This window comes from Nelumbo lutea, chromosome 1 (genome assembly GCF_056320005.1).
Source record: "Nelumbo lutea isolate HS-2025 chromosome 1, American lotus-T2T, whole genome shotgun sequence".
Taxonomy (NCBI): Eukaryota; Viridiplantae; Streptophyta; class Magnoliopsida; order Proteales; family Nelumbonaceae; genus Nelumbo; species Nelumbo lutea.
In genome coordinates, this window is record NC_142684.1 from 38,035,607 (window position 1) to 38,049,958 (window position 14,352).

The window sequence follows — 14,352 nt, forward strand, 5'->3', positions numbered from 1 at the left end:
GTTGAGAGCTTGGCTGTCAACTCTTACATGTTTCAGTCCTGATGACCTCTTGTCCACTTTCTTGAACATAAAGTTTTTTGGGGGGTGCTTAAAGGAGTTTCTTGTATAAAATACTTTTGTACAAAGCACAATACTTGTATATATATTTTTTCTCAGTTAATATATTTTAGGGAGAATGACTGATCAGCCCAGGGTCAGAATTTATAGGCTCAAAGTACTGTCGGGGTAGGTGCCAGCTCGGAATTGATGCCAATTCACGGGCGGGTGTTGGTGCATAGAGTGTGGGTTGTTGACCTTTTGAATGTTTATAGCTCTGCAGTGGAAATCAGAAATCTGCATTGGGCAAATCCATATTTCTCCGTATATTTTATACTTCTCTCAAAATGAACTTGGTGAGAGTTACCCATTGTTCTTCCCTTGTATCACATTTCATAGACAAGTCCTTGAATTGGTTAGGTAACCTTTATGTGGAAGGATGTTTTTCTTTCAATTTAGCTTTCATTTCAGCCCACAAAGTGATGGGCGCCTCACCTAGATGCTCAATGTTCTGTTGGACTCCTCGCGAATAATGCTTGGCAGACCCTATTGGCTTTATCTTGGTGCAACGAACACATTGGGTACCAGACATGTTATACTGGCCAAAGTAGTCTTCCATATCTGCTAACCAATCTAGGAAAGCACTAGGGTCTAATCTACCATCATAGATAGAAACATCCAGTTTGACCTTTGTGATTTCACCACCCTCTGGGAGATCTTTTCGGTCATCTTGAATCCAACCTTGACGACTTGGAGAGGACTGGCTATATCTAGGATGATCCTCAAAATCACTCTCGAAATTCATTCTCATCAGCTAATATTCTTGTAGGTTGTTGGTATGGTACCCACTGCCTAACACCTAATGGGATTGCATATAAGCATATCCTGAGTTTGGAACTTGACTCTCCTTGCCCATATTCATTAACGGTTGATGGATCCTTGTAGTTGGAGTTGGAAGAATGCCTGGTTGTTGAGCACTAGAACTAGGGGTTGCCTATTTTCATAATTATGCCCTATGGTAGACTCTTGGGGATCATTCCTTGAGTCTTCAATAGGACACTTGCGAATTGACACATATATTTGTTTCATTAATTCAGTCTTAGAATCTTTAAGGGCATTATATCTGAACTAAGAGTTTGTATTTTTTCTTCAAAAAATTCTTTTGTTTCTTCTTGGACTTTGGTCAAGGCTTCTTATCTCTTGGATAGGGCTTCTATCCTAGTAGAAAGTGCAGCATTGGTAACCATAATGATAGAGTATTAAGGAAAGGATAATAGAATGAAAGTAAAAGGATGCAATGCCAATACAGATAAAATATCACAAATAAGTAATTAAAACTCTAAACAAATGCAAGGCACTCTTAGAAAATCTAAAATTCTAAAGGAAACTATGCTAGGCTCATGCAGAATATAGGTGTTTGATATATATAGGAAACAAGTATAGAAATAAAGAGGCCTGCCTTTTTTTGAATGAAAGAAAGATGAAGGTACACAATAATATGCAGGTTATTGATGGTAAGATGACTACCTATATATTTTCGGCTTTCACAAGATTGTTAAGGACCTTATAGCAATGACCAGTTTACTCAACAGATAAAGGAACTAATCCAAAACCCAAATGGAGGAGATGTACCTTTCTGAAGTCCCTGACATTACCTTCCTATTCAACTGTGATGTGTTTTCTAGACTCTGGCCAGAACTGAATACTCAATCCTTTGGGCTGGTGATCTCTAACTTTTTAGGATTCAGCTACGACAAATGATTTCTCAGGCCTCCTGATGATTTGTGTGTCATGGAAGGGATAGGATATCCATCACATGGACGCCCAAAGATTGCGGAATAAGGGGGCAAATTTCAAAAATTTCTCTCCCTTCAATTGGGAATCGCATTCCCTATTTAGAAAATCATATTTTCAAGGATCATTCTTGAACCATAAACTGAACTAGATCTGAACCAAAAAGGAGTAGGGAGGGATTATACTTGATACGGAGAAACAATATCTCCCAATGGAGGTGTTCACGCCCAAGGAAGGATCCAAAATCTGCTCCCACTGAAGATGGCGCAATGTAGGGAGGAGCAGAATCAACAGTGTTATTCTAAAAGAACTTGACCCTTCGCAAGAATCCTTTGGATGGCTTGTGAATACAGCTCCCACCAATCTTTTCTCCAAAAGATTGGTATCAAGATCGAATCTTGATTACTCCTGTAGAGAAGAGGAGATCGAACTGCTGGAGGTGGCGGCTGCAGGAAGGAGGCGGCAAGAGAGTATTCGCAGGGTGCATAATTCTCTCTTCTTGTGATTTCAGCTTTGAAGACAGAAGTTGTGTGTTGCATGTCTAAAGGCTGCCGCCCCCTCCTTTTATAACCTTAAAGGGATCAACTCCTAATCTCATTAGGAGTTGGTGATTCAAATCATATTTGGATTAGAAGTCCCTTTAAGTGATAATGGATGGCCCTTATCTTATCTACAGATCAGATCAGCCATCTCCTAATCTAATTAGGAGGCTTCCAGATCTAAATTTTATTTAGATCTTGGACTCTCTAAGTGGATAGGGTCTGGGCCCAATCCTATCTGCTGATCCATCTCAGAATTCGCCCCTTTAAATGACTAATCAAATTAGCCCAGTTCAAAATGGGCTTAAGGCCCATTTAAGGTTATGTATTCACTTAGCCTTCCAAACTGCTGCCTAGTTGGGTTTCCTTGTATGGCGTGTGACCCAAACATTGATCTACACATCAGCCACATGGGTTTGGCCCAGCCTTTGTTACAAGGCCTGGCCGAATACATTGTTATGGACAGTGCACCCCCTGAAACCCATCTTATGGGCTCTATGGGCCCAACACTTACCCTAAGTGGTCCCTGGGCCAAGCCACCTTGTAACACCCAGGGACTGTGGGCAGATGTAAGATTAGCCCATCAGGTATTATCCTCAATGGTCTTACACTTAACCTCTCAGCCCATAATGATCATACACTGCCCGACAAGAGAGGACCTCTCCCTCGGCTGCAAGGAACAGTGTTGCATTCTCCACTTATATGGATCCCGGGAATTAAAACCTTTTGCAAACATTTTAGAAACCATAATATATATACTTTTATATCTCATATAAAATATATTTTGCAAAACAAATTTCAACGATTGAAATCGGCTACCGGCAGTCTTGGTTTCCATCGGTGAGAGTGCATCCCCGATCATTACCTTTATCCGACAAAGGGGCTAATCTTGTCACTATGATCACCCACTCAGATGAATTCTCAGACTGTCCCAACATACCCAGGTTTTGACCCCAGCTATGGATCTCACTGATTGGTATATCAAAGACAACCCAATCCGATACCTAGTGCAGTGTCATAATAGAGTCTAGGGGTCGGGTGTAACTTTCTAGTTTTGCCCATCAATCTCCAAGGTCCAGGGCAATATTGAAAATCTGGTCCAGTTCATAATATTCAATTAATCCCACACTGTATGTGCCTAGGGTCTCATCCCGGCAGCTGAGACAAGCCACCCCAACCGACTTGGTGGCACCACATTGTCAGCCTTGTCAAGGTAGGTCTCCCCAGACCGACCCACTGGCTGTGAACATTCTAAACTAACGCAAGTCTCATTAAGTGTCCAGTTTAAGGGTATTACACAGAAACATACCAAGGGAACATGAATCAAATATGCATTTTTATTCATTTACAATAAATTGATAAAGTACATCATCTTGATTGAAGTTAACGGCATACAAAACTGTCTAACATGTCATTGGTAAGTGGAAGTGTTGGTCCAAGACAAGGGCCTGGAGGCTTAGTGCTGCAGTTGCGGGAAATAAATACAACTTCCCAAAGTTGTTTTTCTACCCAAGAAGTTGTTTCTTCTGCTACTACACTACATTCTTTTAATGTGAATTAGCGGATGGTTCAGGTTATAAGGTTGGGTGACTGGCATGGAACAGAAAAACAGGGAAGAGATTAAGAGAATAAAGGATTTGAGGAGAAAGAGAAGAGAAGGGAAAGAAAGATAAAACAGTGAAGGGGACAGGGGCGGTGCTGATTGTAATTTTTCAGCTGTAGCAACAGGAAAGGGAAAAGAAAATAGAGAAAGGAAGAAGAAAAAACAGAAGAGGAAAGAAAGAAGAAGAGAAGAAATAGAAGAAGAAACGAAGAAGGAAGAGTGGGAGAGAAAGAGGCAGTGGGAGAAGAGAGGGGAACAACAGGAGAGGAATAGTGATTGGGTGAGATGGCACTGTTATGGTTCTTTTGCTGAAAACAGAATAGGGGAAGGAGAGGAAGAAAGAAAGGAAGGAGAAGCAAAGAAGAAGAAGAAGAAGAAGAAGAGAGAGAGAGAGAGGTGGAAAGAGGAGACAACTGCTGGCCTTTGTTCAGTGGATAGAGACAAAGATGAGAGTCAGTTGAGCTGCAGCTCCTTTGGTTCAATGATTGAGTTGGGCAGAGGCATGGGACTGAGCCTTGGCTCTGATACCAAACTGATGCAGCACCACCTGTTAGAAGAAAGGAGGAAGAAACAAGAGGAAGAAGAGAAGCAAGAGAGAAGACAAGTCGTAGAAGAGAACTTGAAACTTTTCTATTTCTGAAAACATAATATATCCCTAATACATATGTTAGCCTTTATAAGAAACTTAAGATTGAAAATTACTAGTAAACCTCCACTAAATATAAAAATGACAAGTAACCACATACTAAAAGGAAATATTACAAATTTGTAAAGAGACTGGGCCGAATGGGCTCTAACAGCCTCTCTTGTAATATCTTTTATGTTATGTTGATGGGCCACACTTAATGGGCCAGTTATTCATTCTTGTTTATTTCCTTTATGTAACTGCCAAGCTGGCCGCCCACTTAAGGGCATACTTGTCATCATTAATTTTTAGATCTTAATAAAATAGGGTTAGAGGAGAATGGAGTTTTAATTACTCCTTCTCTTACCTCTTCTCTTCGCCATCTTCTTCTCTTATACAGTTATTCAAACCTGTTTTATTCTGCTAATCACTGAATTTAAACATTGATATTAGAGGACTGATTTACATCTTGGTATTAGAGCAGGTTTAGTTCCTCTTCCTTTTTTTTCTTAATTCCTGTACACTCTAAAATCAAGAGTGTATGGAGAGATAGGTTCTCTATAGTATAGAGAATCACTTGCCTAGTTGGTAGAAGGGTTTGGAGAGTTTAGTTCTGGCCAGATTTTGCCAAGAAGTGTTGCTGTTCTGCTGCTGCCCGAAACCCTAGCCAACTAGAGATTTTCGAGGTTACCAGGAAAGGTGAAGCTCGGGTGTGGCGCTCTGTGCTTGGAAGGTGTCTTGTGACTGCTAAAGGAGGGCGGTTCAGGTTTGGAAGAGTTTGGCTTAGTCTGGTAGGTGCGGCAGAATCTTCTCTCTTCCTCCCATCTGTTGGACAGAGCAAAACCCTAGTTTTTCAAGCACCCAATTTCTGGTTTGGCTTCAAGTAAGTTTACATAGTCAATTTTTTTGTTCTTTGATTTCCATTTGATTAATGGAGACATACGGAAGTGAGTTCAAGCAGGTGCCGGTTTCTGGACCGGCCTCGGTAGATTCTGTTTTGACTGGTGTTACCACAATTAAGCTAGATGGGACGAACTATCTTGCTTGGGCACAGTCTATAAAAATCTATGTTTGTAGTAGAGGAAAACTCGGGTATCTCACAGGCAGTAAGGTGAAACTCGAAGAGACAGACCCTGAATTTGAAAAATGGATGCAGGAGAACTACATTGTTATAGGATGGTTGGTTAACTCTATGCAACCCCATATAAGTCAGCACTATCTCTGGATGTCTTCGACCAAGGAGATATGGGACAGTGTAACTGAGACCCACTCACATAAACTGAATGTAGCCAGAGCGTACAAATTGAAAAGTGATGTGAAAAACCTGAGACAAGGGGAGAAGAGTGTGGCAATTTACTACTCTATACTAAAATCCCTATGGAAGGAAATTGATGTTATGGAGACAGTGGTATGGGAGAGTAAAAAGGATGCTGAAATGTATAGAAAGCTAGTGGAGATAAATAGAGTGTTCGAGTTTCTCACAGGACTCAACCCTGAGTTTGATATTATCTGACAGAATATTTTGGCCAGGGATGAGGTTACTCTTTCACAGGCATATGCTATGATAAGTAGTGAGGAGAGTAGGCGGCAGGTTCAGTTGCAGAGTCCACCTACAGAACATTTTGCACATGCGGGAATGAAACCAAATGGCCCTACTGAGAAGAGAGAACAGGTGTGTGAATATTGCAAGAAACCACGACATACAAAGGACACCTGTTGGAAGCTTCATCCTGGACTTCTCCCTGATAGGTTTAAGAACACTAATAACCCTAAGAAGGGCAGTTAGGTGGGAAAACCCAAGACTGCCAATGCTGCTACAGTACCTGAAGGGAAAAGTAAGGAGAGTGAAGAGAAATCAACCATTGAACAGTTGGCTGCAATGAAGCTGGATTTTGAGAAGTATGGGAGACTCCTAAATCACATGGAAGCTACAGTTTATTCAGCTCACCCTTCCAACAGTACATCATCCTCATTGGCTTTTGCTCACTCAGGTACTCGTGCTTCTGCAAATCATGCTTCAGCTTCAGGTAATCATAAAATCCCTTGGATTATCTATTCCGGTGTATCAAAACATATGACCAGTCTATCTAACCTTTTTTGCTCATATCACCTTCTCTCTGGGAAAGAGAAAATATCCCTTACTGATGGGTCCCTTGCTCCCATCTCTGGTAAAGGTGATATAAAGACCTCTGACACCCTGTTCTTATCTTTTGTTCTTCATGTCCCTAAGCTTAACACAAACCTCTTATCTATTAGTAGCTTAACAAAATCCATGAATTGCAGCATAACTTTCTTTCCCACTCATTGTGTTTTTTAGGACCTGCAGTCTCAGAGGATGATTGGGAGTGGCCATGAGGCGAACGGAATATACTTGCTGGACACACCAGATCAAGCTTGGGGACCACCTCATGGAGTTGCCTTAGAGTCAGTCGTGTCAGAGTTTGTTAACAAAATTTTATTATGTCATTTTCGGTTTGGTCACTTGTCTTTTTCTGCTTTGAGTCATCTGTTCCCAGATATGTTTAAATGAGTGTCTTTATCGAGTCTTCATTGTGAATCATGTGAGCTGGCAAGGCATTGTAGACATTCCTATTCAATTACCAATAAAAGATCACTTTCTCCTTTCCATATTGTTCACTCTGATGTGTTGGGGCCATATCACATGCCAATCATGGGGGGTTATAGGTACTTTATCCTTTTTATTGATGATTATTCACGTTACACTTGGATTTATCTCATGAAATCTAGGGATGAAGTGTCAGCTATTGTGAAAAATTTTCATGAACTCATCCTCACCCAGTTTAATACTCATATCAAAATATTCCGCTCTGACAACACTAAGGAATATTTTGAGAGAACCCTCCCCACCTATCTTGAAACTTTTGGGGTTATTCATCAAAGTTCTTGTTCCTACACTCCACAACAAAATGGGGTGGCGGAAAGAAAGAACAGGTATGTGGTTGAGGTTGCCAGATCCCTTTGTTTGCATCCCATGTTCTTGTAAAGTTTTGGGAGATCTTCGGTATTTCTTGGGCATTGAAGTTGCTCGATCTAAGGATGGTAGCTTCATATCTCAGTACAAATATGTCCTTGATCTTTTTGTTGAAACTGGTAAACTTGGCGCTAAACCCATCTCCACTCCCATTGATCCTAATCATAAGCTTTCTGCCACAGATGGTGAACCTTTGCCTGATAAGTGAGTGTTTCAGAGACTGCTTGGGAAGTTGTTATACCTTTGCATGACTCGGCTAGATATTTCCTATGCAGTAAGTGTTATTAGTCAGTTTATGCATTCTCCCAGAGATACTCATCTAGCTGTTGCAGAAAGGGTTCTGTGCTACTTGAAAGGTATTCTGTGTCACATGAGGTTGGAAACTTTTACTGATGCAGATTGGGCAGGATGTATTGATGACAGAAGGTCCACCTCTGGTTATTATGCTCTGGTTGCTGGGAATATTGTGTCTTGGAGGAGTAAGAAACAATCAGTAGTTGCTAGATCCTCAGCTGAAGCAGAATACGGGGCAATGGCTCATGGTATGTCAGAATTACTATGGCTACAGTTCCTTCTAGAGGAATTGGGAGTGGACTATGAGAAACCAATGATGCTCTATTGTGACAACCAAGCTGCTATCAACATTGCACATAATCTTATTCAACATGACAGAACTAAGCACATTGAGGTTGATAGGCATTTCATAAGAGAAAGAGTCTCTTCAGGAGAAGTTTGTTTACCATTCATCACATTAGAAGAGCAACTGACTGATATCTTGACCAAGGGAGTTCCAAGGGGAAAATTGACACACTATATAAGCAAGCTGGGCATGATTGACATCTATGCTCAGTTTGAGGGGGAGTGTAAAGAAATTGGGCCGGATGGGCTCTAACAGCCTCTCTTGTAATATCTTTTATTTTATGTTGATGGGCCACACTTAATAGGCCTGTTATTCATTCTTGTTTATTTCCTTTATGTAACTGCCAAGCTGGCCGCCCACTTAAGGACATATTTGTCATCATTAATTTTTTTAGATCTTAATAAAATAGGGTTAGAGGAGAATGGAGATTTAATTCGACTCCTACCTCTTCTCTTCACCATCTTCTTCTCTTATACAGTTATTCAGACCTGTTTTATTCTGCTAATCACTGAATTTAAACATTGATATTAGAGGACTGATTTACATCTAAATTAACCTAATAAAAGAAGAAACTTTACAAATGACCCAAAATTCTACATTAAGCAAAATAAGCCCTAAACTAATGTTGTCTGCGCGTAATGTAAGTGCAAAATGTGCAGGGCGCATCAGTCTCAGTGTGATCTCTATCAATTGTTCTTTGGGCCCAAACTTCAGATATGATGTAATGGAGTTCAGAAAACTTCCAAATAATAGACTGATCAAAACAGTTTTTAAAAAGAAAAATTTGAACAGTATTTTAACATGAAAAAAGAAAATATATATAGACAGATTGAAGAGGCCAATTGCAGAGATCACATTCTGCTTGATTCTCTTCCAGACTTGAAACCCTTCAACACTCTTTCATTCCTTCTTTTTTGGTCTGACACACTTTGTAATCAGACAGAATGAGTTAGGAAACCATCTCTGAACAAAAAAGGAAGAGCAGACAAACATAGTACTGAAGGGTTGAGAGATCCATCACATGGACGCCTAAAGATTGCGGAATAAGGGGCGAATTTCAAAAATTTTTCTCTCCCTTCAACTGGGAATCACATTCCCTATTTAGAAAGTCATATTTTCAAGGATAAATCTTGAACCTTAAACTGAACCAGATCTGAACCAAAAGGAATGGGAGAGAATGATACCTGATACGGAGAAGCAATATCTCCCAACGAAGGTGTTCACGCCCAAGGAAGAATCCAAAGACTGCTCCCACTGAAGATGGCGCAGTGCAGGATGGAGCAGAATCAACAGTGTTCTTCCCCAAAAACTCTGTCCTTCGCAAGAAACAACAGGATGGAACGTGAGCACAGCTCCCTTTTCAATCTTTTCTCAAAGAATTGATGTCAAGATCCAATCTTGACTTCTCCCACAACTGGAGATCGAACTGGCAAACAGGGCGACAAGAGCAGGGAGGCGGCAAGAGAGTATTCGCAGGGTGCAGAATTCTCTCTTCTTGATTTCAGCACTAAAGAGGATCTGATGTGTTTCTTGGTCTCTCTCAAGGCTGCCGCCCCCTTCCTTCTTTTGTTAACTTGAAAAGATCAGCTCCTAATCCCATTAGGAGGTGCTTATCCAAATCATATTTGGATCAGCCTTCTCTTCTAATGATAAGGATAAACCCTTATCTTATCTGCAGATTAGATTAGCTTTATCCTAATCTTATTAGGAGGTTTCTAGATCTGAATCACATTCAGATCTGGACTCTCTGAGTGGATAGGATTAAGACCCTATCCTAACTGCTAATCCATCTCAGAATTTGCCCCTTTAATTAACTAAATTAATTGCCCAGTTTGAAATGGGCTTTAGGCCCATTAAGCTTATGTGCTCACTTAACCTTCCTAACTGCTGCCCAGTTGGGCTTCCTTATATGGCGTGGGACCCAAGCATTGATCTACACATCAGCCACATGGGTTCGGCCCAGCCTTTGTTACAAGGCCTGGTCGAATACACTGTTAAAGACAGTGCACCCCCTGAAACCCATCAAATGGGCTCTATGGGCCCAACACTTACCCTAAGTGGTCCCTGGGCCAAGCCACCTTGTAACACCCAGGGACTGTGGGCAGATGCAAGATTAGCCCATCAGGTATTATCCTCAATGGTCTTACACTTAACCTCTCAGCCCATAATGATCATACACTGCCCGACAAGAGAGGACCTCTCCCTCGGCTGCAAGGAACAGTGTTGCACTCTCCACTTATATGGATCCCGGGAATTAAAACCTTTTGCAAACATTTTAGAAACCATAATATATATACTTTTATATCTCATATAAAATATATTTTGCAAAACAAATTTCAACGGTTGAAATCGGCTGCCGGCAGTCTTGGTTTCCAAAAGTGAGAGTTTATCCCCGATCATTACCTTTGTTCGACAAAGGGGCTGATCCTGTCACTATGATCACCCACTCAGATGAATTCTCGGATTGTCCCAACATACCCAGGTTTTGACCCCAGCTAAGGATCTCACTGATTGGTACATCAAAGACAGACCGATCCGACACCTAGTGCAGTATCATAATCGAGTTTAGGGGTCGGGTGTAACTTTTCAGTTTTGCCCATCAATCTCCAAGGTCCAGGGCAATACTGGAAATCTGGTCCAGTTCAAAGATTCAATTAATCCCACACTGTATGTGCCTAGGGTCTCACTCCGGTAGCTGAGACAAGCCACCCCAATCGACTTGGTGGCACCACAGTGTCAGCCTTGTCAGGATAGGTCTCCCCAGACCGACCCACTGGCTGTGAACATTCAAAACTACACGAGTCTCAATAAGTGTCCAGTTTAAGGGTAATACACAGAAACATACCAAGGGAACATGAATCAAATATGTACTTTTAATCATTTACAATAAACTCATAAAGTACATCAATTTTGATTGAAGCTAAGGGCATACAAAACTGTCTAACAAGTACTGCTCTATGAACAGTGAAAGATAGCTGATTAGTCAACTGTATATCCTATATTATTAACCTAAGTAATATTAAATGAAGTTACAAGGATGCCATTATGGGTTGCTGACTTTCTGTACAGAAACAATAGTATACAAGACTAAAACTGAATATTTTATGCTCCAATGCAGAGTGAACATATAAAACCTCTCATCTTCTACTTAACTTGCATTGAAGTCCAGCACAAGAAAATTTGGAATGGGATCCAAGAAAATACAGGCAATCCTATGGTTGTGTGATTTGGAAAGGAACTGGAATACAGGCAACCATGGGAGAGATCCATGGTTTGTTGATTGTCCCCTCATGGAAATATATTCCTCCCTCTTTGTTGTAGCTTAAGATAAGGATGCCCTCATTGCGGAGTGCATTGATATTCACACCAAAGAAATATGGAATCCTAGACTCTACAGTCTCAATAGGAGGGGTCTGATAATATAAATTGCATTCTGTTTTCCAACACTCTCATGTGGTTCGACTTTTTGGCGATTGTCAGACTAATGGTGTTTCTCCGGTTCTGTAGAAGCCTTCTTCTGTAACTGGCATTTTAGAGATTTGAGGCATTGGGAAACATGATCAGCACAGAAATTGCAGAAGTATGTTTGGCTTTGCAGAACTAACTATTGAACGTTGGTGATGGGTTGGTCTGGTTTATTTTTATGCTTGATTTCACCTTGGTCTCCCACAATATCTGCTTCTGTATCATATTCAATTTGTCTAAATTGTCCTCTCCACGCATTTAATTGCATGTTTATTTATCCATTTTTGGACATTAATTTATCTTTCGTGGTTCTATGTTTTATTATCTATAATTAGGTTGTTGCTAATTATTTAGTTTTGTGTAGTCCTATTGCCAATAGTTCACTTATTGCTGACCTAGAATTTTTGCTACTTTTCCAGCTGATTTCTGCAGCTGACCGCCATAGGCAATCCACAGATCATCCCATCAAGTTCATATCAAGAAAGCATCCAAACTCCCTTAAATTCAAGATTAAACCAGGTATGCATCTATAAATAGCAGTTCTCTAAGGTAACTACAAATATCTTGATCTAAAATCACCTTACCAATTGTCATAATGTGGGTACTAGCCTACTAGGTAGCAAGGTTTTAAGTACCGGTACATATTGGCCAATGGGTTTAGTGCTACGTGGCATAGGTGGAATTGCCCATTTTCAGTACCATTCCATCCATATCAGGTTGTATCGAAAGTATCAGCCATGTATCATGAAGAAACAAAGAAGATATAGAAAGAAGAATTAACTAACCTCCAAAATTAGTATATTTTAAGTATTAATGAGATCTATATTGCCTTTCTAAGTGTATCCGTGCATATCTTAGTTATTCCACCATTTCTCAATGTTTTCAAACCATTAAAATGTATTTCTTGTGTTTATACCTTGTATATTGTAATCTGATCCTTAGATGAGTTAGTTATTTATGCATTTATAAGATTTATATGAATTTCCCTAGCATGTCCAAACATATCCTAATCATTTCACTGTATTCGTGCATGCCCTAGGTGTATCCTCGTATGTTTCTCAAGGTTGCCTTTAAAATATTTTTTGTGATAGCAATACTTCGAAACTTGTTTAATTCTTGTGATTTCATTTCCCTTGCTCGGATACATGGCCCATTGGAGCACCAGTTTAAATAAATTTGAACTAAATGCATTTACTTTTCAATCAGGTCCAGAGGCTGGTGGACTAGATGGCCGGACAAAGAAAATCTCTTCATTTCTGTTCCACCCATTCTTGCCCCTTGCTCTTTCCATCCAACAGACATTCTTGCAACCATCTGTTGTGAATATTCACTTCCGGAGATAGTAAATTTCCTACTGCCTGTTGTCTCATATTTGCAGAATTCTTTTTCAGGGAAGGGGATGAACCAAGAAGCAACATACTAATAGCTGAATATATATATATATATTTATTTATTTATTTATAGTGAACAGTAGTATTTCCGTCTGTCACACTTGTCGGCCCTGATATTTTCTGTTTCCGTAGAGTGTTGCACTTGCAATGAGCAAATGAAGGATCTTAGTTTTCTGACTTCTAATTGTAATTGTAAGTGGTTTGTTACCTTAGGTTTTATATATATATATATATTAGTATTAAAAGTGTGAGGTCTAGATAGTAGATTCTGGAACTTTTTTTTTTAACTAAAATATCTTTTTTAAAAAAAAAAAATTGGTTCCTCTTTATTATGAGGGCTAAAAACATAATTTGAAAAACTTTATTAAATTCATTCCGTTCCCTCTCACGAAGCCTTATATCTAAGGTATTAATCAATGTTTAAAGTATCGGAAACACAATGTATGAAGATATAATTTTAAGACTTGTACTAAGATGCGCTTTGGATATCCAAAAAATTAAGAGACATGGATATGTTAGAAAATTCAAATAAGTTCTAAAAAATATATTAATAATAATGAGTTTTATCTGAATATAAATAAATTATATAAACATAGAAAAATATATTAAGAGTTATATAGAGTGTGAATTATTCAAGCTTAGTTGGTAACCATTGAAAAATGATGCGAAAACTAAAATGTGTATATATAATTATATATCTTAATTTTTAGATAATAAATACACTTTGTTTATATTTATTAATTTATAAATTTTAATAGTAAATTTTAACATTTACTGACAAACATGCGTTAAGAAGAGAAAAGTTACTTGAAGGTAATAGTCAACTTGTCATTTTAAATTAATGACTAGTATCTTGTGATTTTTAATGGGCTATTTTATTAGCATGTTAAATTCAAATCTGAATTTTAATGTTGTCTTAAATATAGCCTTAAATGTTGCATTTAATTCAAATTCAAAATTGAATGTTTCCTTTAATGGCATTCAAGAATCTTAATTAAGTGTGGTTTAATTAAGAGAGAGAGGGAAATAAAATTTGAATTTGAAAATCATTAAAATTCGAATTGTAGAGCCAATACATACGTTGTATGTATCAGGTTGTATTAGGCCTATATTGGTTGATACATACCTGATATAGGCCAATATGAGCCCATATCTGTCCGATGCAAATGTAAAGGTTTGAAATTGGCCATTTCTACATGTTTCATGTATCGGGCCCTTAGCAAAATGATACGTATCAATCGATATTACTTGATACGTTATGAAATTC

The 14,352-nt window shown here is 39.1% G+C and overlaps 1 protein-coding gene across 18 annotated transcripts in view; it reads left to right on the plus strand.

The window, feature by feature from the left end:
- Positions 1–13,269, plus strand: part of DET1 (light-mediated development protein 1 / deetiolated1 (DET1)) — a 70,409-nt gene extending 57,140 nt beyond the window's left edge. For all 18 annotated transcript variants that reach the window (XM_088964066.1, XM_088964071.1, XM_088964069.1 and 15 more), the window contains 2 exons: positions 12,114–12,213; positions 12,901–13,269. In XM_088964066.1, the coding sequence (XP_088820192.1) occupies positions 12,114–12,213; positions 12,901–13,037 (237 nt within the window). In that variant the 3' untranslated portion in view covers positions 13,038–13,269. The remainder of the gene's footprint in view (positions 1–12,113; positions 12,214–12,900) is intronic.
- Positions 13,270–14,352: the final 1,083 nt, after the last annotated feature.